This window comes from Cydia splendana, chromosome Z (assembly GCF_910591565.1).
Source record: "Cydia splendana chromosome Z, ilCydSple1.2, whole genome shotgun sequence".
In the NCBI taxonomy this organism is placed as follows: Eukaryota; Metazoa; Arthropoda; class Insecta; order Lepidoptera; family Tortricidae; genus Cydia; species Cydia splendana.
The window spans coordinates 21,438,719-21,465,980 of NC_085987.1; the positions used below are offsets into that span (position 1 = coordinate 21,438,719).

Sequence of the window (27,262 nt, forward strand, 5' to 3'; positions counted from 1 at the left end):
TAATGTTCTATAGCATTCTACCATGAAACCGTACAACTTAGCTACATCGATAAAATATGTATCAAGAAAAAATGTGGAAACTGATTGTAAATTTGGTAAATAGTAAGCAAACCACAAAGTAAACTAGCACTTTTCTCAATGGACATTTTTACCCTCCAAGGCACAAATAAATGGTTTCACGGTACACCAATTGAACACACGTTATGTTAGGGCATTATGTTAACCCTATGCCCTAACACTCAAAGATCATTTCCGTATATTCCGGTACTGGCGAGCGCTCCACTTGCGGTGCATGAACTTGACGATGTACAGCGGCAAGCAAGAGACGAGAGTTATCGTGGTTACCTTCCACCAAAAATCCCAGTGCTTGATGAAATCTGAGTCTGCAATAAACAAAGTATATCGATTAACATTCAGATTAGAGTTCGAAGCCACAATTAGCATGCTTTTGTCAAGAGTCGAAATTATAATAAAAGTATACTTTTCAAACCTAACCTAACTACCTATATTATGAAGTGGTCAATTATAATCCCATCAAAAACATTACATGTAAAAAAGTGCAAGTCTCGCAACGCTTCTACTACAAAAAAGTTCTGAGATGTAATGTGAAACCAAGTCGGTTATTTTAATCAGTGCCGGGGGGTGTTAAAACTGTATCAATAAGATATCTTTAATTTGTAATACGTATAATGACTTGGCCATCGCACGGCTGCATAATGACATAAGGATCATCGTCAACTATTAAAAATAATTCTAATTGAACATAACGCTAGCGTTAATTGCAGTTTGAGCATTACACATATATACGAGTACGGTACGAGTAAACCATTATGTGCGATTGCCAAGTTTACATACCTATCGGAGCGATTGCAAATTATATGTATTACAAATTAAAGATATCTTATTGATACGGTTTAAACACCCCCTGGCACTGATTAAAATAACCGACTTGGTTTCACATTACATCTCAAAACTTTTTTGTAGTAGAAGCGTTGCGAGACTTGCACTTTTTTACATGTAATTTTTTTGATGGGATCTCATCTCTTTTTGTAGACAGTCCTTCTTTTCGGGTACTCATACCCATACTATGTATACATATCATAACTAAACACATCTTCATTCATACTCACATCGTACATCGTAGTGTACCTTTACCTACTATTTGAAGGAACTGCAACAGTAACTTTGTAACAGCATATATTTATATGGGATTACAAACTTACTTATGCAGTTCTTAGATCTTTAAAACATGTCTGATATTGCAATATTTTTAAGTTTTCTATGGCTTGATAAGCCGAAAACTACTTATGTTTAAAATTTGAAGCTTGTGGGTATGCTAGAAGTACCTTAGAATTATGATGATCGTGAGTGAGTGTGTCAGTGTCGAAAATAAGGAACTTTGACGTACAATAATTATTAAGGCGACGGTAGCGGTGGGTAAAATTTCAGATTCTGTCAATTTACCCCATTTCACACACAAGCTCACTTCACGCACACTACCTCACTTTACTGGGACAGGTCAGTGACCCATCATGTTTTTTTAAGATTGGACTTTTAGTTTAGTATTGACCACTAGCCTCCTTTGAGGGTAAAAGCGTTCCATTGATAGATGAAAGAGAAACAATGCATTTAATCTTGCTTTCCTTGTCTGTTCATGTCACACGTGACGTACCTATTTAATTCATTTGATTGTTGACTGTTTTACTACCTAATATTGCTTTGTCGAGATACGCGTTTTGTACAATTAAAGCGAATAAAACAAGATGTCATTAAGTCAGATGTAAAATGTTATTTACTACTCTATACGGTTTTTCATAAGGTGCAAAATCCATTCAATAGGAATTTAAATAAATAAAGTTTCAGCAGGGTGGCAATTCCATTTTGGCGGATAAAGCGAAACAGAATAGTTCTATCGAACCTGCTTACAAATTTTCACGAGAATCAGTTGAGAAATGTGATCTGCAAAGGAGAACATACAAAAGCATTTTTGCCCAAGCTGAAACGGAGACCTTTGCTAACGCTCGGCCAATGATGGTTTAGGTACACCTATAAAAAATGGTTGTCCCTGCTGTAATTTTAATATCTTTATATTTCAACCGGTATAGTTTTACCTTCAAAAATAATCGGTATCGCTAAACAATAGCGGTACCTTACTACTTATGTAATGTAATGTAATGTAACGTTTATTTCAGACAAACAGTCCATATACATAAAAATTACAAAAAGAATTAAAAATAAATAATAAATCACAAATTCATTAAATTAAATTAACTTAACACTTAAGTCATAATAAAATTAAATTATTAAAATTCAAAAATTCAAAATTCACATTTAGACATTACAAATTAAATAAAAATTAAAATAAAAACAAATATAAATTTAAAGTCGGTATGTCAAGGTTAATATAATATAAGCATGTCCAGATAGATAATTTTGAAATTTTGAAAATTAAATAGTATAAATTATTAAATTAAACTAAACTATGCTATACAATCCGGGGCCTGACATGTAGGGCGATAAGCACTTTAGTGAGTGGACAGTCTAAACGGTTTGCTAATGCGTTGAGGATGCTATTGGAGCTGGACCGCGCCCTGCGTGCCATCGAGGCGACCCTTTTACGCATAATGGCGTGAAAACCATCCGTGCGCGCCTCTGCGAACATGGCTGACGCACTACAGTAGCGCGGCAATCCCAACAGCATCCTGAACGCATTATTATATTGAACTCGGAGGGCATTGATGGTCCGCTGCGTATAGTTGACCCACAGGCTACAGGTATAGAATGACTGACAGAAAGCTCTAAAGAGCGTCGTTTTTACTTCTGTAGTACACCTCGCAAACCTGCGCGCCAACATGTTGCTCCGGACCGCCAATGCCCGACGCTCCCTTTCCACGTCAATGTTGTCCGAAAGATCGTCAGTGACCCAGTGACCCAGGTATTTGAATTTTGACACTTGCGTTAGTTGCGTTCCGCCTAGTGTAGCGGGCGGCACTGTGTCAACTTTGCTACCGCGCGGATTAAACACTAGCAACTCGCTCTTTTTCGAGTTGTACCTGAGTCCATGGGCCCCCGCGTAGTCCTCGCACACACTGATTAGCTTCCTGAGAGCGCCAATCGATGGACTCAGCAGCACCATATCGTCCGCGTAACTGATATTATTGACACATGTTCCATCAATAGAACATCCGATTTTGGTTCTGCTGAGCTCAACGATTAACGTGTTCATATATAAATTAAATAATTTTGGTGACGTCAGCCCCCCCTGCCTTACACCGCATTCCAACCGATTATTTTATTTATTCACGTTATTACTTATACGTTCACGAAATCGGTATCTGCATAACTTGATTGTTAGTAAACTAACCTGAAAAATAATCTCAAAATCACCGAAACATTTATGTACAGTCACCTGCAATAATATGTTACGTCATTAGCGCCAACTTTGCCTCCAGGGAAACTTTGCCCAAAACGACAATTTTAAACAAATTCGTTAATGTAGAGAAAATATAATAGTTATGGCCACCCTGCTATTTTTAGTAGAATATAGGTTATATTTCTGACAAAACTATATACCAAACTTGTGCATAACTTGACTTGGGAATTTTGATTTGAGCGAGTTGTCTAATATAGTGTATATTTCGGCGGGCAAAAAATTTATAAATAATAAATGCAAGTAGAAAAAATTGAGAACCCTTTGACAAATATTTCCGGGTTTGAGTTATAACACATGAAGCATAGATTATGTCTATTGAGATTTAAACTAAAAAGGCCTAAATACACAAAAGTTTTAGCGGTGGGCAAAGTAATCCGGTAATTTGGCATCCATACCAACATTGCCCACCACCAAAAACGGATTAGGGTTGTCACTTTCATCTAATTTACCCAACTTCGCAAGTAAAAGAAGGTTATGTTTGTACACTAAAATAAGTTTATAAATATATACTGTATTTAATTTGTCTTATTATCCTTTATTTAGATGTTTTATCCCGTTAACGAATGAAAAACACAACAAAAATCATATTTTTGGCCATTAAACTATTGTAACAGATTTTCTCAAAAGTGACAACCCTAGCCTTTGTAAAATGCTTAGGCGAGCCTTATTTGGAAATGGGCAAAAACGGGTAGGCAACATTGCCCAGCAAATTTATTTTAAAGTTTTTACACTTATCGCTAAGTTATTAACAGGGAATGGTAGGATTGCCCAAAACCTTTAAGTGATCCTTAGACATCATCATCATACGAGCTGTATTTGAATACCAAATTGACGTGGGCAATGTTGGCGAAAACCCCGGATATCTTTGCCCGCCCTCTAAAACGCAAAAAAATGGGTAAAAAATTTATTTTTTTCAAATAAACTGATGCGTTTGATCACAATGGACGTGCTGAGCAAAAAAAGTCATATGTGATGTTTTTTGAGAAATTCGTTTTAAAAAAAAAAGCGGGCAAAGTTGGTGATAATGACGGTACCTACTCTTCGAACGCCGCAAAAATATGTGACATGTTCTTATGGTTCTACAAATAAGATCGTGTCAGATATTTTTGCGGCCTTCGTTGTGTAACATAAATTGCAGGCGACTGTACATTTGGAATAATTATTTTATTTAGTTTCAACGAAAGTTTCAAGTTTAGTACGAAAATACTTCAGATATGCAATATGCACAAAATGTAGACCTAATCGAAATAAAACATTGCTTTTTATAGGTAATTTATAAAACATTCGATACATAGGTATACATAACAATAACTAGAGCGCCATTGGCCTGTAAGCTTCATCTCGGTCTCCAAAGCCGCAAAAACTCGCTAGTACTTTCAGAGAACAGCACGTACACGCATTATACATATAGACGGAACGAACGGCATAATCATTATCATTTATTCGTCGCAATCCATGGTATTACAGATCTAGGTACAAGACTTTCAGGTATTACTTATACGAATTACATAACTCTTCCTGTTAATAGGCAATATTTTAAGATAAAACTTGTATAATATAATACAAGATTACAATTGTCATCAAAATTCATTGACGTACAGAAGTCAAATACGTTTTTAAACTGACGCAAAATGATACCAGCATAATAAAAATTTATCCCAATCAGTAAAGATGAGTCTTTAAACTTTTTTCATTTTAAGCGAGTTTTGAAGGAACATAATACTTAAATTCGACTGTAATCGTATTGTTTTAAGATAGTTTACTGCGGGTTTCAACCATTATAACAGCAAATCAAATTTAAATGAGACGAAGGCAGATATTTATGTACCCTATTTTTTGAAATACAATTTATCTACTGGTATACTTTCTTGTGTGCGTATATGATTTAATGTCAATATAATTGTCAAAAGAAAGAAAATCAAGCTGTCATTTTCATTTGAAGAAGTACACGTGTGCTCCGGTGTAGCCCCAACGGGCATCTGACTTGAAGAAGAATTTTGAGTGATGTCGTCAATGTATGGAAATTGTTCGAAAGTTTACATTTGAGATTGAATTTCTGTGTTGTCTTTGTGAGTAAAAATATAAATCGATAATAAATTGGTAGCTGAATTATCTAGCTTTCAGAATCATACAATAATTCAATTACTGTCAAAGACAAAATTGTTTTGCTTCTGTCTCAAACGGAACTCCATATTTTGATTTTTTGATACTTTTAGTGTCGATTTGTAGAGAATAACAGCAAATTAAAAATATAATGGCACAAAGAGTCGGTACACGGTTTCTTCGTGAACAAATTTACGTGTAATTTAATGCAATTATTAAACACTTATTGAACAAATTATGGTTACAAAGTGAGGTCTAAATCGAAAACGTCATATACCGGCCCCTTAAACTACAAGTTCAAATTGAATGTTCTTGAGAATATATCTTAAGCATGTTAAGCCCTATATATTACTGAAAATTCAGGGTTCTAGCTTCAGCCAACACAAAATTACAGGACGTCGAAAATGGCCTGAATCGCTTCGAGAAAAGGATGGTACGGCCGTGCCTCTTTGTTTTGCTCGACTTGGCGGGGGCACTGCCGTGCCCCCAGAAATGGCATTTCGAAATTCTATGATCTGGCTACAACATATACATATAATATTATTAATATTTCATTAAAATCTTACTCTTACTCTTACTTCTCTTTTATGTCCGATTGGGTTGAAATTTAGCATAATTCCGATGACAATGCAATAATATGTTAAAACGGAGCTGATGACGCCTCGATGGAAAAACACAAACACATTGAATATAGACTCATTAGAAAGGTCTCGAGATGTACTAGATAGACATGCAATTGCAAACTAAGTAAGAAATAAATAAGTAGTCAGTTTAAAAGTGCGCAATTAAAGAAGTTTTCTCAAAAATGGAAGGCAAAGTCGACTTTGCCGTTTAAAAAATAGGTCGCGAAGCGCGTAGTTTATGGTCAGTCAAAAATTAAAAAGTTAAAAACATTGCAGTCTCGATTTTGGGACTGCAATGTTGCATACAAATTCCATTATTTGTCGAGTTCCAAACTTTTTAAAAGTTGAAATGGCCATATCAAATGAAGGCACAGGCCCATTAAACAGCCAAATAGATGATTAGTACCGCGACTATTTAGCTGTCTCAAATAGGTTGGCGTATTTTCGGCAGAAAAATACACTTCTATTTTTTTATTAAAAAAATAAAAAGGCGGCAAAGCTAATTTTTTCAATTGTTTCTACTTTTTTCTGTGAAAATATATACGTAAGAACGTTGCTTTTGTAAAATATTTCTATGATATTTATATTTCTTGCACCATTTTTGAGAAAAGCACTATATATGACTCGGCTGGAAGGCTACTTGCTGGCTTCGGATTCAATTAAACGGACTCCCAAGGTCGTCCGTTTAAAACGAATCCTCAGCCTGCAAGTAGCTACTTCCGAGCCTCGACAATAATGTACTATTACATTTCTTTTCTTTCGACAGCAACTTGTTTACATTTCTCGATCAGTTAGGTCATTTTATTAAAAGTTGTACGCAGCTTTTTTCTCCGTTTCAGCTTGGTCAATAATGCTTTCGTATACCGGTTGTTCTCCTCTTCAGGTCTCATTTCTCAACCGAATCTCAAGAAATGTTTTGAGCGGGTCCACAGTTAAGTAGTAACTATATGGATTATTTTGTCGATAAAGCTCTTACATTAATTTCAAAATGGTGGAGCCACGGGTTTGGGATTCGCGGAATGTACAGCTAACAGAGTACAACCATATTATGTCGCCACATGGCATTGACACAAGCGGATTGAAATTGAGACTGTATTGATACATTACCGAAGTAGCTATTGAAGACGAGCAGCGTGGTGGCGTACATGAGCAGGCTGGCCAGCTCGGCCACCACCATGAGGCGGTGCCACGTGTCCACCGTGAGCGCCACCATGATGAGCTCGGTGAGGATGAGCGCCGTGTAGCTGATCTCTACGATGTGGATCAGCTGGTCCTCGAACAGCACCAGCGCGCCGTACATTATCACGCCGCCTGACACAGACAATTTATCAATAGGGAGTATTATTGCAATGTTCTGCCGGCAGAGTGCAGCACTAGTGCACATAGTAAACCATAGAGTAAATAATACATATTAGGCCTTAAACAGTTTTTTGAGAAGTTTTCACTATGACATTGATGCATAAAGGCGGTTTGTTTACAGGTGGCCTACAGCGAAACGCGAATATCGAAGTTTCGTTATCTGCCTCTCTGTCGATCGAATAGGCAAGAGTGATAGAGAGGCAGAAACCGAACTTTCGATTTTTGTGTTTCACGGTAGGCCCTGTGATTGTGACGCCCTCTGCGCAGTTTTGCGTAATATTCCCTATTCTCGGCAAGACGAACCGAGAGTAGAACCCTATGTAACGCTCTGCAAAGAGTTATTGATTGGAAATGACGGGTAAAGTCTCAGAACAAATTGTGCGCCGAGTTCGACATCCGAAATAGATGGCGCTATATGACGCCAAACGTCAAATTTTTACAACACCGTGAAATGTATAATTTGTATAAAGCCTTATAGCATAGCGCTGTCCACATCCAAATTAGCTGAAAATTCGAACGACAATTCGACACTCAGCGATGTGCTGGTTTGCTGAGGTGCGTTAAATACATATGTCAAGAACAACGTTCTAATAAAACGGTAGAGTACATATAGTAAGTTAATAATGTTCACCTTGATATATGGATATTCCTGTCCAAATGTAGAAAGTCTTGTATGACAATTGTCTCCCTTTCGTCAATTGTTTATATAGTTGAGGATATTTGAGAGCAGTAGAGCTAGGAATGTCTTTATCAAGAACCTGAAAACAAATAAAATATACTCAACCTCACTATCATGAAAATTTTTATAACTTATTATATTTGGACAAATACAAGTAAATATCTCTACATAGATCGTGTCTTACCAAAGAAAATACTGGCAGCATAGTGAACAGGGTACCATAGCCAACCATCAGGAATCCGGGATAGAGTGAGACCGACGAGAAGTAGAACACTACGCTGAATACCGCCTGAAACAGTAACAAAGGGATACAAGTTAGTTATATTTAGGCGCTTGCCCTTATAAAGTGGCTAAATAATAATATCCATGCCATTATATAGGTATAATCCATTCGCGCCGGTTAGCGTTGCTCACTAGTATTTTATACAATCGTGATATAAGAGAGAGTTTTTCAGTCGAGTACCGTGTTTAGGCAACGAAGCTTGCTGAGTTGCCTAAGTAAGGTACGAGATTGAAAAGCTTGATTATATCACTATTGTATACAATACTTTTTCTACTAGTCAACAAATATAATACTTTAAACTAGTAGAATCATACAAACAAACCAAACCAAAAGTATACAGCTAAGATTCGCGAACAGCCGTGATACCTTCATACTGGTACGCGACCCGGCCGCCGCGCCCCGCGCCCTACGGCGAGCTGGTCAACGACACCTTCTCGTAACTCATGAGCCCCTGGTACTTGCTCCGCGCTAAATTCAATTTTTAGACAGTTGTTTTCTCGATTTTGGCCACCGTACGTAGCCTATGGAGACCAGCGAAATGCTATACATGGAAGTATTCTGTCCGCTCAATTATGACCCAACGCAAACTACCCCGCGATAGGCGGTACTTACAAACTGCTCGATTGGCAATCTCAGTACCACCGAGATGACAGTCAGTGACAAATGGCTAAATTGATTTATAAAAACAACGTTTTTTTGTAATTAAAAATATATTCATGTGTCGTGAAGTGGTGCAGAAGTTATTTTAGTTCATACCAAGGACAGTGGAATCACTTTTCACTTGTAGTAAACAGATAACTTCAGTAGAATTTGGAAAAAACATGACGATTTGTTTTCAATACTACCGTGCTAAGCTAAAACGTAACAACTGCATACGACTTTCATAACAACATACGACTTTTTAAATTGCGAGGATAATAGGGATTGTGTTATGCTAAATAAAGTAGACTATTTTATTAACTTGTGTTTGGTTTAGGTATTTTCTATATAATTATAAATGTAGTAATAAATTCCTTCTTACAGATTTGTATTTTCCTTTTTTATTTCATGAGATGGAGCTATAAAAAAACTACCTAGTTATTTCAAATTAATAATCAAATTTGATATTGCCATTTTACATTACTTTCCATTCAGATTCCCACAAGATGCTATTCGCAGAGAACTATGGAAAAAAGCTGTCCAATTAGAGAGACATGAAATTGAGTGGATGCCTGGCAAGATATCTAGAATATGTTCTATTCATGAGATAATCATACCCGGTCTCCTATATGTAGATATTTTTTTCCTATCATGCTTTCACTGAATTAATTTAACAAATACACACATTATCTGAAAATGTTGATCATTTGAATCCACCCTCTACTGTCACATATATGTAAGTTCTCTCTCAAGCCATTTCCGTCAGTAGAAAAAAGCGGCAAACATATTAACTCACATTATAGACGGGTCTAACGCGAATTATATTCAATTACCTTGATTTACCGACGTAAATCAGTTTCGTTTCGTATAATGTGAGTTAATATGTGTTCAAAACGCGAAAGTTTAAAATATTATAAGAGCGGCAAATTTAGAAAATGTAAGCGCGCGAACGGCTGTGGTCCTATACAAAATTTTAATTTTGCACCTTTTTCTACTGACAAACTTGCTTGACCGGCTATATACATATAAAATATTCTGAACTGAAAGTGGGGATTTATTGTGACTCCGCCTGTTCAAATATTTTTGACCCGATTCGTATACCCATGTAAATTTTGCAGACTGTATAGCCAGTCCGATTTCTAAGATCAAGTTCGCCATACATTTACTATGGCGTACTTGATCTTAGAAAAACGGACAGACTATACCTGAACGTGACTTCGCACTGCCATGCAGATTGATAATAAAATATACAAAATACTTATAGCGTAATGCGGAATAATATAGCGGAATACATTTATACAACAATGATATATTTACTTATGTTTAGTTAGTCTGTCATGTCATAACAACATTTTAACTAGTTATCTTTTAATCTGCATTAAATTATTATACGTGAATTATTTGACTGGTTCTTCACTGTATGGCATAAACCTATCCCTGTCCAAGTCATATTCTAATCAAATATGAACCGCGAACTCTCAGCGGCCAGTACGTACAGCAAGAAGGTTATTAGCGGATTAATGTCGCTGATTGGTAGTTATTGACATTATATGCATTTCATCTACACTTAGCTATGTACCATTAGTGTAATAAAGATGACTCTTATTTTGTTTACCAGCTTTGATTACAGGCTCTGTAAACGCGTCGTCTTATTTGAATGTAGGCGTAATTGTGTATGTGTGCTAATTTGGCCCGAGAATTTGAACGGTAATGTTCCTAAAGGCGGTATCCATGGTTATATATGATCGCAGATGGAGACTAACAAGCAACACTAAGTGGTTTTCGTAGTCTATGGACGTTGCTATATTAAGGGTGTCACATGCGCGTTTCTGACTTATGAACCAATTGTTTCTACTATACAACCTAAAATAATTAATTTGTGCTATGATTTTGTATCGTCCTCTTGATCGCGGCGAGCTGTGATTGGTCAATTTCATTATAGTTGACTAAACTGTATCGATATGAATATTATAGTTGAGTTGGGAGCCCATACATTAAAAATACCCATTGCAGTTTGGTATAAGAAATCTTAATTCAAGAATTACAGTCGACTAGTAGAAAATAGTTATTTGTTTTACAAGGGGGCAAAGTTGTTGTTTAACCGCTCGTGCTAATATTGATACCCGAGCAGGCGAAAGATTCCAAAATGGAATCTTGAACGTTGCGAGAGTTTCAAAGCACGAGGGTTAAACAAAATTTGCCCCCGAGTGAAACACAAAATTTTTCACCACACCAACCCGAAGCAAATATTAAATGTAAAATATCAAACAAAATCAAACCAAATCAAATCCAAATGAATGTTATTAAATATTTATCATCCAAAATCATCATTTAAAAGTCAATTCTACCAGCAAACATAAGAAAACAACTCAAAATTTGCATTTGATTACTTTGCCTCACATGTGAATAAAATGTAACTTTGCTATCAGTTTTTGAAGTGCAAAGTAAGCCTTTCCGTTCTGGTGTGGTGAAAACTATTTTTCGTAGAGTTTTTAGGGTGGGCCCGCTCCGTGCAACCGCGCATCGCGCAAGGGATCTTTAAAGAAGTCGAAGCAGTGTTTGTAATATTGGGTTGTTCCTTTAGAAGGCATTTTACGCCACAGAGTTGGTGTCCAATTTTCAATAGATAAGTGCCAAGTATGTATGTACACCTGCGCATGATTTATAGTTCGTTTTTTTTAGCATTAGAAAGAACTTGCAAGAAGGTAAGCGATCATGACATGTATTTTAATTGAAAAACGCTTTTTAAAAATCAAAAACTATTACTTATGAAAGCAGAAGAATATAAATGATCGTATTAGATTCATAATTGTTACATATTTGCCGTAACTTATTTTTAAAATGTGTTTTTCAATTAAAAGACACGTCAAGATTGTTTACCTTATTTCTAATGCTAAAAAAAACGAACTATAGTGGAGGACCTTATAGGGTGGGTTCGCTTCGCACTAGTGGCAGTGGCACTGACCTGCATGGTGGAGACGATGAGCCCGCGGTGCACGATGAAGAGCGACAGCGCGGCGGAGCGCATGACGGCGCGCCGGCCGTGCACCAGCAGCAGCCGCGCCAGGCTGGAGAACGCGCGCACGCTCACGTCGCCCGCCAACGACGCGGCGCGCCCCTCCGCGCCCTCGATGCCTACGCCTGTACATAGGGAAACTAGTCAACAGCTACACTTTGGTATGCTAGTATCCTAAAAAATTACAACTACTCCGCCAGTTAAGTTATCATAAAAATAAAATACTGGACACGTATTTTTTCTTTTGTCAATTTAACAAAAACACGATGAAAATATAGCACTTCACGTGCCTTCACTTTCGTAATTTGACGCGCTTGATCGCGGCAAAAAATGTGTTACCTATGTCGGCTTCTTGTATCATGGCCACGTCATTGCCACCGTCGCCCACGGCCGCCACAACCCGCCCGCGCGCGCGCAGCAGCTGCGCCACGCGCGCCTTCTGCGTGGGCGAGCAGCGCGCCACCACCACGCCCGAGCACCCGCACAGCACCTCCACCAGCTCGTCCTCGTAGCACTGCAGGCACATCTGCACCAACAACACTTTGGTCAAAAACACTAACATCTAGACGCCCGCAACATCAAAACTTATCAACACAAAAAATATAAATAAAAAAACAATCACGAATGTACCTATTTACATCAGGCCCCAATTTCACCACGGTGACAGGTGCGACAATTGTAAAATCACTGTTGCTGACGTCACAGGCATCCATGGGCTACGGTTACCACTTACCATCGGGCGGGCCGTATTCCTGTTTGCCACCATCATTGTATTATTTAAAAAAACTTTATTATATCGGAAATAAACAGATATTTCTTTTGCGAAGTTTCTGACAATTGTCAAGATTTAGAAGAATTGTAGGTAATTCTTGACAGGTAATGAGTTATATGTCGGAATTTCGTGACAATTGTAGTGTTTCTTGTGACAATTGTCATAAACTTAGCAAGAGAAATATCTGTTTTTTTTTCCGATATAATAAAGTTTTTTTTAAATAAAACAATGATGGTGGCAAACAGGAATACGGCCCGCCCGATGGTAAGCGGTAACCGTAGCCCATGGATGCCTGTGACGTCAGCAACAGTGATGTTTTACAATTGTCGCACCTGTCACCGTGGTGAAATTGGAGCCAGGAATTCTTTATAGAAAATCGTAACTAGACCAATCGATTACAGTTTAGATCACGCCGTGGCATCAGTTAGATTGGTGACGAAACGATGTCAGCACCATCTCCGGCCGGCCGTGTGTGTAGTATGTATAGTGCAGTGACCTCGAGCGTCTCGCCCTCGATGATGAGGTCCTGGTCGGCGGCGGCGGCGAGCACTCGCAGCAGCGCGTGCGCGTCGCGGCGTGAGTTGCACTCCGGCGCCACGAACCATCTGCTGCCGCCGCCGAGGTGCAGCGAGCGCGCGATGCACAACGCCGTCTCCAGTTTGTCGCCGGTCAACATCCAGATCTGCACATAAAAATTATGTTCTACTACTTAATGCACTAAGTAACTGTAAAAAGGCGGCATTTGTGTTATAAACTGAAGGTTTTCACAAAATTCTTGTGAAATTATAACGACTATAATGGCACTCTACTTTGTCGCTGCAAAGTCATTACAGAGTTAGCTCAGACGGATCTAACGGTGTTTAGAAATATTTATAATTCCGGCTAGCATTTATAAGAAGCCTCAAGTTTCCTGACGCCGACAGTAATGCTTTAGTTAAATGTATCGAGACGTACGTTCCATAGCACTGGGGTTAAAGTGAAAATGTGACCTTGATCCCGGCGGCGCGCAGCATGGCCATGGTCTCGGGCACGTGGTCGGCGAGCCGGTCCTCGACGCCGGTGAGCCCCAGCAGCTGCAGCCCGCACTGCAGCTTCGACATCGCCGCCATGGTCTTCTCGGCGCGGTTGGTCACGCTCAGTCTCGCCTCTTTGTATTCACTCTGCGGATAACAGTCTTATTTAATACATATGATACACTAAAGATTGTAAGAGTAGACAGCTTAAAGATTACAAGCAATAAGAAGGATTTTGTTTTCGAATATATTTTTCTAGCTACAGTAAAACAGTTCGTAAAATATCTGGAATACAACTTATTTTATTACTACAAATCGTACCTAAGCATCTTCTAAACCATGTCTAATACTAGTGAATCTGTGAGTTGTAGACCTCGCGTACACACGTAAAAGTCACATAACAGTTTAAAAAAATTGTAAACTGTAGCGACAAAAAAATGATCGAACCTGGTCAGTGCTCACAAATGTGAATAGAATCAGATGAGAAATTCAATAAGTAGAGAAGAGTCAGAATTACGAAAGCGTTTCTGCGTAAGCCGAAACCGAGACTACCAAAATATATAACTTAACGTTTAGTTCGAGGCGGTAACGGACGGACTTCAATACTAGGTGGTTGCCATGCCATTGGTAGTGATTTTTTTATGCAGTGAAACAGATATGCTTTGATATGCGTAAAGAGTATCTGGTATCGGACTACATAGCCCAATCTGCTACGTATCCCATGGTTAGTGGGGTTGACCATGGCCAGATCGGCCATACTGCTCTCTGGCTGCAATCCGGTCCCGACACGTTCCACTAAATAGTTTCGGATCCTTATGTGTAAGGTTGTGTCACCCAACTGTACCCAATGTGTCCATATGTTGGTGGAATGTGTCCGTAACGATCCTGAGAGGGTACAATTAATGCAGGAATACAATTATAATCTTTATGACGTAGGTGAAGTCAACTTAATTTTAGCCTTCCCGCATTCAAAAAAGGCAATGAAAATAAACGATATTGTCAATATAGGTATTGGACGTAACCGGTCAGACAACTTTGTCAGTGGAAAGAGGCGCGAAATTCATATTTTCAATAGGACGATTACCCTTCGCGCCTACATTTTTTGAATTTCCCCCTTTCTAGGGTTCCGTACCAAAAAGGTACAAAAGGAACCCTTATTTATACTGACGGAAATGGCTTGACAGAGTTCATATAATTTACTGTATGGTAGATAATAAAGGTTTATTTGTTTTGCTTTAGCACAATAAGGGTGACATTTTCATTGTGAAAAAACCCTTTTTTTAATGAAGATTAAGAAAAAAGTTTACCTCAAATTCCAAATAGTCGTTCTTAGTCAGAATTTTCTTGGCGACGACCAGAGTCCTCAGACCCTCGGCCGCCAGCCGCTTGCACTCCTCGTTGAGCCAGGGAGACTCCAGGAGGGGCGCGAGCGCCACATCTGCGCCTTTCACGTAGTACGTTATCTCGCCGGACACTTCCTCCTAATCAAAATAAATATAAAACATGTATTTTTGATAAGTAATTTCGGAAAATCTACCTCATAAGTTTAGATTGACAGCTAGTTATTTAGCATTTAAAAAAATAATGGTGTAGCTATTTCCGTTTTGAAACTCTCTGGTCTTTCGAGCCCGGTCATTTATAAGGCGTTCGTGGGGATATAGATCCAACACGTAGAGGCCGTTTACTTGTTAATTATCTGCATGGTCACTCTTCTGCTTCGTGATTATTATTAGAACATTATAGGTTTAGAAATGTATGTGTATAAATTGTTTTTTTTTTAACTGTATTTATTGAGGTGGGCGATAAAGTGCATTCTATATTAGGCGTCAACTTCACTATAGGGTGGCGTGTTTTAAACTTGGATTTTATTCTATCTGTATTAAGGTAGAAAATCAAATGTATAAAAACTTTACAGTCGATTTTTGAGCACACACCTGCACAATAATACCCATCATCTTGCTTTCACTGGTGAAATGGAAAATTTGCAGTATGGAGAACTGCATGATCTCGTTGGTTGCTCGTAGCTTCAAAGCGATGCTGCTAAAATCTCTTCGGTACAGGGATACACCCATCTGAAAACATCAAGTTGTTAATGTTGTTATCAATAATAGGTAAATAAATGATATGATAAATATGAGTAAATTTTGTTTAATTTCAGTGAGGTTAAGGCCTGATTCCGCCAGCCTCCGATATAATGGCACCGCCCGTATACCCATAAATTGGTACCAGTGAGCCAGGTGACAATAGGGACGTTGACGGTATTTCAAATAAATTACCTCACAAATCGGTTATACATACTATAAAGAGCAGGTAGCACTACCGTGCATACAACACATATCTGTTTTGTCTAAAATATAAATTTGATTAACTTTAAATATTGGTATCTTACATTTTTTAATAGTTTTAGAATTATTTATGAATTTCTGATAACTATTAATTTTCTACCCACTTAACTAGACTATTTTACAAAGTACAACATATATGTCATGATCCCCATAATGATGTAGGCAGTGTGTTACCCGGTCGGTCCACTTGACGAGCGCCACCTCGTCGGGGCTGGAGGCCTGGTAGTCGCACAGCTCCTGCTGCGGCACGGCGCCGCCGCAGCTCTCCGACATCATAGAGCTTCCCATGTCTAAACAATTATATAGATAAACGAGGAATCAATGATGCCTTAAATTATTTACGAACACCCAATAGCAAAGGTTTTTTGAAGTGAAAACTTCTTCGGCGCTGAGCACTTTTTGAGGTGGGGAAAAAATGATAAACTCGAGACAGCGTAAGGCGTCTCTCCTCTCTTTCTACCGCACGGCGAAAATGTATGCCTGAGCCTGCTGTTTCATGTAGGCGGCGCAGGGCGCTTGCGTGACGTTATGTTATGTGTGACGGACATCGTTATTCACCAAAGAACTTTAGTCATAACGTATCATAATCAGGTCAATTACTTAAAACTGGACTTTTATATTAAGGAATAAAGCTCAATGTTCTAATCTTGTACGGGCTGAAATACGAGGATCTCACAGTTACATTCTAACTTTATATCACTCCAATATAATTCAATAAAGCTACATCTTGATGAAATCGCTAATAAATGTGAACTCTAGTACTGGTGAATAAAACTCAAAATATCATGACCAAAATATTTAGATGCGAGGTCTGCAAGGTAACTTTACAATTTCTATTCGAATTTTAAACAATTAACGCTACAAATTTAAGCTCACTGGCCAGCAATTTCGGAACTAAAGTTTTTCAATAGAAAAGAGGATGGGTCAATTATACATAGAGTCTGGCTAGCCAAAAATTGTTGACAGATATTTCGTTGTTGTATCACCAATTGTCTATGATTAAAAAAAAGCTAAAAGTCAGTTGTCAATTTATGTCACTCATTCAAATTGTTTGCGGTTTTTAAGGGGTTTATTTTAAATAATATTAATAATGTCTATACTGAGTGAGGTTCGCAAACTATTATTTAAGCTCTTAAATAATTACGACAATGTCCTAAGTCGACGTGTAGCGTTGTATAACGAAAAACTGCAATGTTTACAACTCCTAAACAAATGTAAACAAATTAGGAGGTTGATGCTCTATAAATATTTTGATACTTAGCATTTAGCATATTTGGCATAGTACTTATGTATTCCCAAGTAACACAAAAGTAGCTGAATATTGTTTGAATAATAGAGCATTCCGTACTGTATGCTGAATAAGGTAGCTGTCTAACGTCTGTATAAGCGCTTATACAGACATTATACAGAAGGTTTGGGCGCAAGGTGGGCTAGCCCACGCCGCTTATTACTGATTAACAGTAATGTAATAGCTGTATAAGTGTGTGCCCAAACATTGAATCGCTGAATAACACTTGTATAGAGGCTGTCAAAAGCTTCTATACCGCTTTTAAACCAAAGTTATCCAGCTTTGTATAGAATGACCCAGTTAGTCACACGTTATGCAGCTTTTGGTTCAAAAGTGCATTGTTACAGAAAATATATTCAGCTATTTGTGTATGATTTGTCTTCCATTTTAATTTGTGAACTCGTGTCAAAGTGTAGTGTCTGAAGTGAATACAAAATAAGGAGGACATTACCCATATATTGATTTGATGTTTACATAACATCAATTTCATTGCGCATGCGACTTTACTGTTAATATATATATACATTTTATTTAAAATTTTAAAGCGCCGCGTAAATAATGCACTGTTTAGAAAGTAAATATAGAAAATGTAGTACTCCACTTTTAAATTTGTAATTTTTTTGCGGTGTTTAGATGTTTTAGTGATAGAAAATGTACTTTAACAAGTTATGCTACGATAAAACTAGTTTTATAAATGAATATAAATGGGTTTTTCAGTTCATTTTAAATTCCTATTTAATTTTAGAGGTTAGAATATGAGCAACCGTAATGGCGTCCGACTGTGCTGAATATAAGCTGCTGCCACAGCTATTATGTGCTAAATTTCTGAATAGGCATTCACATTATTCGCGTTACTAAGCTACATGTTAGATAATAATGGTTTTAGAACAACAAGTTTTGAATAACATCAGTATAATAGTAATTGTTTTCGCAATCTTAAAGCATATTAGGGTTTTATACACAAATGGTAAAATACACATAGATCCTCACTAGTTTGATGAGAAACATTATAGGTATGTAACACGGGCAATATTCAATCCTACTTCCTACTAATATTATAAACGCGATATAATATTTAAGTTATATGATAAATCTGGGGGCACGGCAGACTACACAGTTATTTTTTCCGTTATCAGTTCCGACAAATATGTAGTAGGTAAAAGTATACGCAAAGATGTACGAAGTGAGTACGAAGATGTGTATAGTATGAGTATGGTGTGGTTACGAGTATGGTATGAATATGAATATGGTATAGGTGCGAAGGTGCGGGTATATTAGTAGCGGGTATCACGGGTATGAGTACAAGTATAGTTTGGTATGGGCAGTATTGTTTAGGTATGAGTACGAGTCTATACTCGTACCCATCCCACACTGTTGTGGGATGGGTATGAGTAGACCCACTTGAAACCTAAAAACAGTCCGTTCAAAATCGACAGGAGAACCGATTTCGCTATATTTTAATGGGGGTGATTATTTTATTTTTCACATACCCAGTCCAGTCTACAAGTTTTTAATGCAACAATATCAATAACTAGCATTTGCCACCTTGTTTGCAAACTAGCAACAACCTTAAATGGCCATTGGTAAACTTTATCTCGTTGCAGTAAGGTATGCAAATGGTCAGTTAACAGTGTTTACGATGGTAGCTAGCAATTGTTTTACGTCATTAAAACGACAATGCATCTTGTGTAAAATAACCAATCGAAGAGAATTGTTAAGAAAACTAAACCTCGATTTTTTAAATAATGGTTGGATTAAAGAATAAATACGCAAGATGCGTTCAAAATAAAATAAAAACACGCTCAAGCTCAAACAGGCTCAAGTAGCACTGTTGACCGTGTATAAACTTATAAAGCTACGGAACCCTCTCCACCGCGCATTTGTTGATACTAAGCAGTAGTTTGAATAGCGCTGCTCATTGCGTTCATTTTGCAGCTTTTAGCAAGAAAAGATAGTATATGTGTACTAAAATCGCCATAACTTAAGTATAAGTGTTGTTTTAGTATTTATTATTCAGACGTTATGTCTATAAAAGCCATAACTAACCCATATATGCAGCTACTGAATAACAAATAATATGTGGATTTCATTACAGCTTCCAGTAATAGCGTCCACCTTTATTCAAAGACTAGCATTAAAACAGAAACTGCAACCGCTTTTATACAGTTGAAAGTCTTCACCGACGCTTCTTTTCAGCATTTAGTAGCCACCATCACATTTTTCTTAATATTGTCTGCTTAATATCTCACGACACAAAATATATACAGCTAATTGCTGCTTATGCTACTATTATGCAGCTTTTAGTAACCACAAATGCTTTAAGCTGAATAATGTCTGACTAACTGTGTAAGAAATAAGTATTATTCAGCTTTAATATGCAAAACCGATACTATGCTAAATTTATTCAGCATTTAGGCCCCACTAGGCCCACATATTTTCTTATTCCGAATTTAGTAATTTCCACCGCTTATACACAAAATTTATGCAATCTTAATTTGAATAAGATGATAATTTTACTCTATTATCCTGCTTGTGTGTTACTTGGGTTTTTTGGTGATGGATTAATTAACGGTATTATCGAGCGAGGTCTTATTTACACTACATTTCATTTTTCGCCTTGTTACATTTACAATGGTATATGATGAGAAAGTGTTAACATATGTGTTTATCGTTGACTATACTTTACATAGTGGTAGAAATTATGTGAGCTGACTTTGAGTGCAAGTCAACGTATATTTAACTTATATACTTAGGTACCTTACGTGTGCACAGTAAATCAAAAATATTTTCTAGTATCAAAACTATAATTACTACATAAAGTGTAACCAGCCCAAGTTTTTTTGAATTTCCCGCCAAACATTTGTGTAATATTTCAGTAGCCAGGCTCTAGTGCTGCAGACATTTTGGACTAGTCATTGAGTTTTCACTTCTGTCGGCACTCCCGGAGTGCAACCCGTTGTTTTTTTTTAAGTGAGTGAAGCTTAACATTCGTATACACCTAATACCTAATAGCAAAGGTGTATTTTTTAAAGTCAGTGAAGATTAACGTTCGTATAACATTGTATCGTTGTGATTGTTGTGAATTGGGATCTTTTCAGCGATATCGTTTACCATCTCCCATCACACGCGACTCGAAACCGCGTGGGACTCGTTACCTGACTGCGCCTCGTCGGCCCTCTGGTCGTCGAGCTCGTAGACCGGCGTGACGTTGTGGCACAGCGCTAGGGCCAGCACCGCGCGCCACACTTGCTGCGGCGGCGGCGACAGGGGCTCCGAGCTCCCCAGTATGGGCGACGCTGGCTCCGAGTGCGACTCGTTCGTCAGATATTGTGTCAGCAACCCTTCCACCTGGATTCAATATCAAACACATGAAGTTTCACTTTTAACAATATAGTAAAGTGCGACCGTCAAGCAGCGAGCATGTAGGTATTTCAGTAAAGTAATGATTGGCAATGATATACTCAATTTCGCTCAACCAATAATGTTACACGAACCTCATAAAACAGATTGTTGTCGTACAAAGCATTTCCTAAATGCAGCTTTTGAAACACCATCTCGTTTTTGGTTAGCGTCCCAGTTTTGTCAGCGAGTAGATATTGTATCCTACCCAGTTCCTCTGGAATAGTCGTCGATCGCATCACAGTGCCTTCTATTTTTTTATCTTTCTGTATAGTCCACGAGTAGAAGACTTTACCCATATCCAAATTGACCCTTAAACTGCAATCAAATATAAGTAGTTATAGATTCTACTTAAGAAACATTCCAAACAGTAATAGAAGCATTAGCTAAAATAAAATATGTATTTATTATGAGGACGATCTTACGTCTCATAAATCACTTACCTAATAGGAATGATGTATGAAAACAGCAGCTCAAATCTAAAGAGAAATCCGTACCAAGGACCATTGAAACCTTTCAGTACAATCATCAGGAAGGAGGTGAGGAGTGTAGCTGCGAAGAGGAGCTTGGTGAGGTCGTTGACCTGCAGCTCGAGGCGGCCGACTTTGGACCGGGGTGTCGAGTTGTTCATCACACTACGTGTTTGACTACCTGATAGAAGCACAAACTATGTATGTAGTTAGTGGCTGATTAGTGGTTTTAGTTCTTTGTGAGCACCTCTACCTACTCTCGCTCTAAACTCTAAACTCGATTACCTATAGAGCGTTAGTTAGGTAAAAACCAACCTACGTAAGCAATTTGTAATGGTTTAACTATATAAATGCCTGTTAATTATATAAAATTTGATTCTATTAAGTTCTCAAATGTAAGTAATTATTTTTAAGGTGTCTTTATGTATTTGCATATGCTGTTTGTACACAGCCGTAAAGGTGAAATTGATCAATTGATTGATTGTACCTGTGTAAATAATCAATCCAGTAGCTTGACCCGAAGCCACGACGCAGCCGCTCCACAGCGTGTTCTCGATGTCCAAAGAATCATTCTCTTCTTCATCCAGTCTAGTACAAGTTCCAATAAAGGAATGTATATCTTTTTCTGGTTTTTCGACAAATATTTGAGCATTTATATCGAGAAGATGTGCATCTGTCGGGAGTTTCTGAGTAGAGGGTAATGGTATTCTGAAAAACAATGGTTATTTCAAATAAGAGCGTAAAATGCGCAGTTGCAGCGCAGTTCCGTGTTTCCAAATACGTAAACAATTTAATTAAGTAGGAATATAACAGAGGAACTCTGCATTTTAACTGCAGACCTCGGACTTTCCATAAGCCACTTATTAGCCTCATTGTCAAAGAAGCTCGTTGTTGACAAAAAAAATGATATGATTTCAGGGCAGTCAACCAACGCTATATGGTTAAAAAATAGGAAGATCACGAATACTAGTAGAACATATGTATTAGGTAAAAGTTCAAACAATAAAAATAAAATAGGTAATACGCTAATGTCTTATCTCCTTATGATTCATGCTAACGACGTAATCATTGTAAAATGGATGAACAGGAAATTAAACAGGGAATGAGTAGCCAATAGCTTTTATTATTTATCTCCTATCTCATGGTTGAACAAACGATATATACCTACTAATGGTGCCGTTAAAAGATGTAATTGTCTTTCGGTAGATGTCGCTATACGCCACCCCAAAGGCGTGTTTACATAAAGAATGGAATGGAAAGATTTGCGATGTCCTGGTAGGCTTCCGTAGCTCAATTGGTTAAGAGCAACACACGGATTGTGGAGGATGCGGGTTCAAGTCCTGCCGGAAGCGTAAATTTTTCCATTTTTTCCTTTAATACAAAATTTGGAATATCGCTCGCAGACGTATCTGCTTGATAAAAAATTGTTCTACTAATGGGCGCCATTAAATAAATGACACCATTACAAAGCAATCACTTAAATACTTACGTATGAAACAACAACTTCATTACAAGATTTGCCTTTTATTATATCTGAATTGTTAAGAACAATTGAAAGTACTCTCCAAGTAGGTTCAGGGTTTTATCACTAGATTGATTACAAAAAGAACTCAAAGAGATGCAATAACTGCATAGAAGCTCCATAGTGGCATTTACCCCGGTCAATCTTATATAAAATATTTCCCTAGTAAATTTATTCTACGAGTATGTATAAAGCATGGCAATCCCAGCCATACTTTATACCTACCTTCACACAAACATAAGAAAGCTATATTAATTACAGTACCAAAACTCTTGTAATATAGACCTACTGGGTGTCTTATTGAACATTTTTCATATAACGCAAAACACAAACAAGCAAGTGATAATATAGTGCAAAAAATACCTCAATTTCCAATCTATTTCTCCATCCAATTGGTCTGTTCGTATAAATACAGTACCCATTGTCTCGTTAGTCCTCAGTAAAATCATGTCTGCCGGCACTCTTTGCCCCTTGTGCAGCATGACTATGTCTCCAACTCTCAGTGCCGACGCTGGCACGCGCTCCGTCACAAATGGTCGGTAATCATTTATGTTCTGCTCAAGAACCACACGCTCGTAGCATTGCCTATTCACTTCTTTATCCCTTCTACAAGCAGAATAAATAGTTTGAAAGATGTGAAACATGATACAAAATTTAAGGCTAGTGTACACTGGATGGGTGTGCAGCATGTTTCCATCAGCTCCTATAAAATCGAGACGCGCTTATACGCGCTGTTAAACCGTAAAGAGAAATGTGCTGCATATGCATTAAGTGTCGCCTGGCCATTAATATAGGCATTTCATAAAAACTTACCTATATCGCCTGAAGTCATCCACTGCCTCTCTGAACAGTGTCACTGCCAAAACAAAACACAGCGGACCCCAGTATGTATACAGGTATCCAATACGAATGCTTGGTATGAATTGACTCAGTGCCATGACCAAAAAGTAAAGATTTAAAAAAAAACGGAATTGGTCATATAATACCAGTGGAAGGAATGTTAATATACTATATTTCTGAAAAAAAAAAATTACATAAAGATATGAAAAGTTCTAGTATGTATAATACAAACACACAATATATTGTGCGTGTGTGTATGTGTGTGTGTGTGTGTGTGTGTTGAACTGCTTTGAAAAGCTATGGGTTTACAGCTTTTCAAAAGCAGTTAATTGTTGCTTTTGTCACCTTATAGTTACAACAATTTGAGATATTTTAAATTCGCTTTATGGGTTTATTTAGGATGAGAGGCTGTTTTCTCTCCAATGAAATGAAATGAAATAGTATCTCCAACCCAATTTAGTTGCATCTCTTTCTTGGATTTACAGATACACCAATATAATTTTGTCAGTGTCTTAAAAAAACCGGACAAACGCGAGTTGGACTCGCCCACCGAGGGTTCCGTACAAATTGAATTGTTCATTTTTTAGAAATCTGTTTTCAGATATTTCTCTGTACTTGTAGTATAAGACGATATTACTTGCCAAATTTCATAGTTGTAGGTCAAGCCCTATAAATTTTGATTCTCTTGAGAGTGTCGAAATATACGTTTTTTTGCGGCATAAACGTCCGTAACTTTTACATTAACTTAGAAGTTTGACTTTTTCTGATCTTTAAGGTACTGTAGAGTTGTAGACCTGAGTATATGGTTTGCATTTCAACTCAATACCTCCATGCGTTTCCGAGATGAAGGGTCTTGACAGACAGGCAGATGGATGGACAACAAAGTGATCCTATAAGGGGTCCTTGGATGGAAAAAGGTTAAGAACCGCTGCTATAAGGGTAACGGAACCCTTTTCTTTTGAGGTATGGAGCCCTAACAATGTAGTGGTTTAATGTAATCTTTTTATTAGTATCTTACATTAATGTTTTGAGAAGCCATGTTATATTTGTTCAACACTTTCTTTTATTTCATTACTGCACAATTGTGCTATATCCCCCTAAAAAAACCCCCTCAAATCCTGTGCCTGACGCCAATAAAATATTAAGCCCAAAGAAAAATCGGGCAAGTGCGAGTCGGACTCGCGCACGAAGGGTTCCGTACCATATAAAAAAAAAAAAACAAAAAAAAAAGCAAAAACAAAAACGGTCACCCATCCAAGTACTGACCACTCCCGACGTTGCATAACTTTGGTCAAAAATCACGTTTGTTGTATGGGAGCCCCATTTAAATCTTTATTTTATTCTGTTTTTAGTATTTGTTGTTATAGCGGCAACAGAAATACATCATCTGTGAAGATTTCAACTGTCTAGCTATCACGGTTCGTGAGATACAGCCTGGTGACAGACGGACGGACGGACGGACGGACGGACAGCGAAGTCTTAGTAATAGGGTCCCGTTTTACCCTTTGGGTACGGAACCCTAAAAACTAAAAACATCTACATGCAACACTCCATATTTATTCAGGTATTTTTATTAGTATTGAACACTAACAAAATTTTGGTGGTAACTATTGGCAATATATTTTACCACATACCAAGCCACCATACCACCAAACCAAGGTTTTTCTGATGTGTTACTGCAGAGAACAGACAAAAACAAATTATGTGGTATCAACTTGACGGGAACTAGTGGGAATAACACCTTTTACATGATAGCAAATATAAATAAACACTACAAGCACATAGAAAAGTTCAACATTGTTTTGCTGTGTGTGGCTAGTACTGTGGGATGCTACAGGATATTATAAAATATTACGACATTATAATTAAGTATGTAATATAGAGAAAAGCTCTGATGTAAGTTAGCAATATAGGTACCCATAATATAAGGTCCTCATCAAAAGGCAGATACGAAAATTACATATAGTAATAATAAAAAGCTTGTACGTTACTCACTTGATTACAAATAAAATTTGGTGGAAAATCTTCATCTGGTAGTTGCCCCAGATAAATGACTCTAGATGTCAACTCTTTTTTACGGAAGCTAAATCTGAAATTGAAGAATGAATGCTAGTATAATAGCTGGTCTTGTACTTAGCAAAATAAAAATAAAAGGATTATTGGTGAAAACTATTCTTACCTTGACCATAAAGATTTCCTCTTAGGTCTGGATAGTAATGGAGTGGTTTCCATGTTTGCAATATATCCAGACAAAGTATTTTCTACTCAAACATAATTTTACAACGATTTAATCACACATGCTATTGATTTACCGATGTTTAATATTTTATTGTTATGCCTTGTTTATCGCTTGGGTATAACTTATTTACAATAATGACATTTGTGCCTCTACAGCAGTGACGTGACAGCTAATGCGTTATGAGCTCTACAGACTGTTGCGATATATCAACAACCAATATTCTTTGTCAACAACATACTAGTTGTTAGAGTCTGGCTAGCCAAATTTTGTTGACAGATATTTCCTTGTGGTATCACCAATTGTCTATGCTTTTAAAAAAAGTTAAAAGTCTGTTGTCAATTTATGTCATTCATTCAAATTGTTCGCGGTTTATAAGGCGTTTATTTTAAATAATACTTAAATAATATTAATAATGACTATACCGAGTGTGGTCCGCAAATTATTATTTAAGCTCGTAAATAATTACGACAATGTGCGAAGTCGACGTGAAGCGTTTTATAACGAAAAACTGCAATGTTTACAAGTCGTAAACAATTTAGTAGGTGCTCTATTCATATTTTGATACTTTAAGCACTAGTTCTAACATTTCCCTATAAGTTTGATTAAGTACGTAAATTGATTAATACCTGTGGCCTATTTTATAAAGCTACAAGTTACAATTTACAAGCGGAAGTCTCGTTCTAACACATAGGGTTAGAAAGAGACTTCCGCTTGAAAATTGTAACTTGTAGCTTTATAAAATAGGCCACTGAAGCTCATAAACAGGACAAGTGTGTAAAAAACAGATAAATTAGAAGTTCTGAAAAATATCAATAAAATCAAAACATTGGAACGTAAACTTATGTGTTTGTCGTTGACTGTACTTTAAATAGTGGTAGAAATTATGTGAGCTGAGTTTGAGTGCACGTCAACGTATATTTAACTTATTTCCTTAGGTACCTTACGTGTGCACAGAAAATCAAAAATATTTTCTAGTATCAAAACTATAATTCCTACTACACGAAGTGTGACCAGCCCAAGATTTTATGAATTTCCCGCCAATCATTTGTGTAATATTTCAGTAGCCAGACTCTTAAGCGACCTCTACAGTCGTCCGCGAATCGCAGCGCGGAGCCGCGAACGCGAGTGTGGAGGGGGTTTTAGGCGATCATCATAGCACAGAAGGCCCCAACGTTGTCTGTTCTCTTTGACGGCGCTGCAACTAGTATCATTTCTCTCTCCTCGCTCTTTTAAAAATGC

General features: G+C 37.5%; 1 protein-coding gene across 1 annotated transcript; it reads right to left on the reverse strand.

The window, feature by feature from the left end:
- LOC134804732 (probable phospholipid-transporting ATPase IIB) lies at nt 1-26,145 on the reverse strand. Its single transcript, XM_063777931.1, has 19 exons — nt 25,964-26,145; nt 25,780-25,873; nt 23,758-23,960; nt 23,308-23,550; nt 21,910-22,130; nt 21,396-21,603; nt 21,048-21,270; nt 20,709-20,901; nt 16,440-16,555; nt 15,855-15,992; nt 15,228-15,401; nt 13,897-14,067; nt 13,404-13,589; nt 12,475-12,661; nt 12,085-12,260; nt 8,382-8,486; nt 8,150-8,276; nt 7,267-7,470; nt 1-383 (listed from the first exon to the last, which is right to left on the reverse strand). Exons 1-19 carry the CDS (start codon nt 26,014-26,016, stop codon nt 247-249), a joined length of 3,159 nt encoding a protein of 1,052 aa, XP_063634001.1. The 5' UTR covers nt 26,017-26,145; the 3' UTR covers nt 1-246.
- Between the last annotated feature and the right edge of the window lie 1,117 nt (nt 26,146-27,262).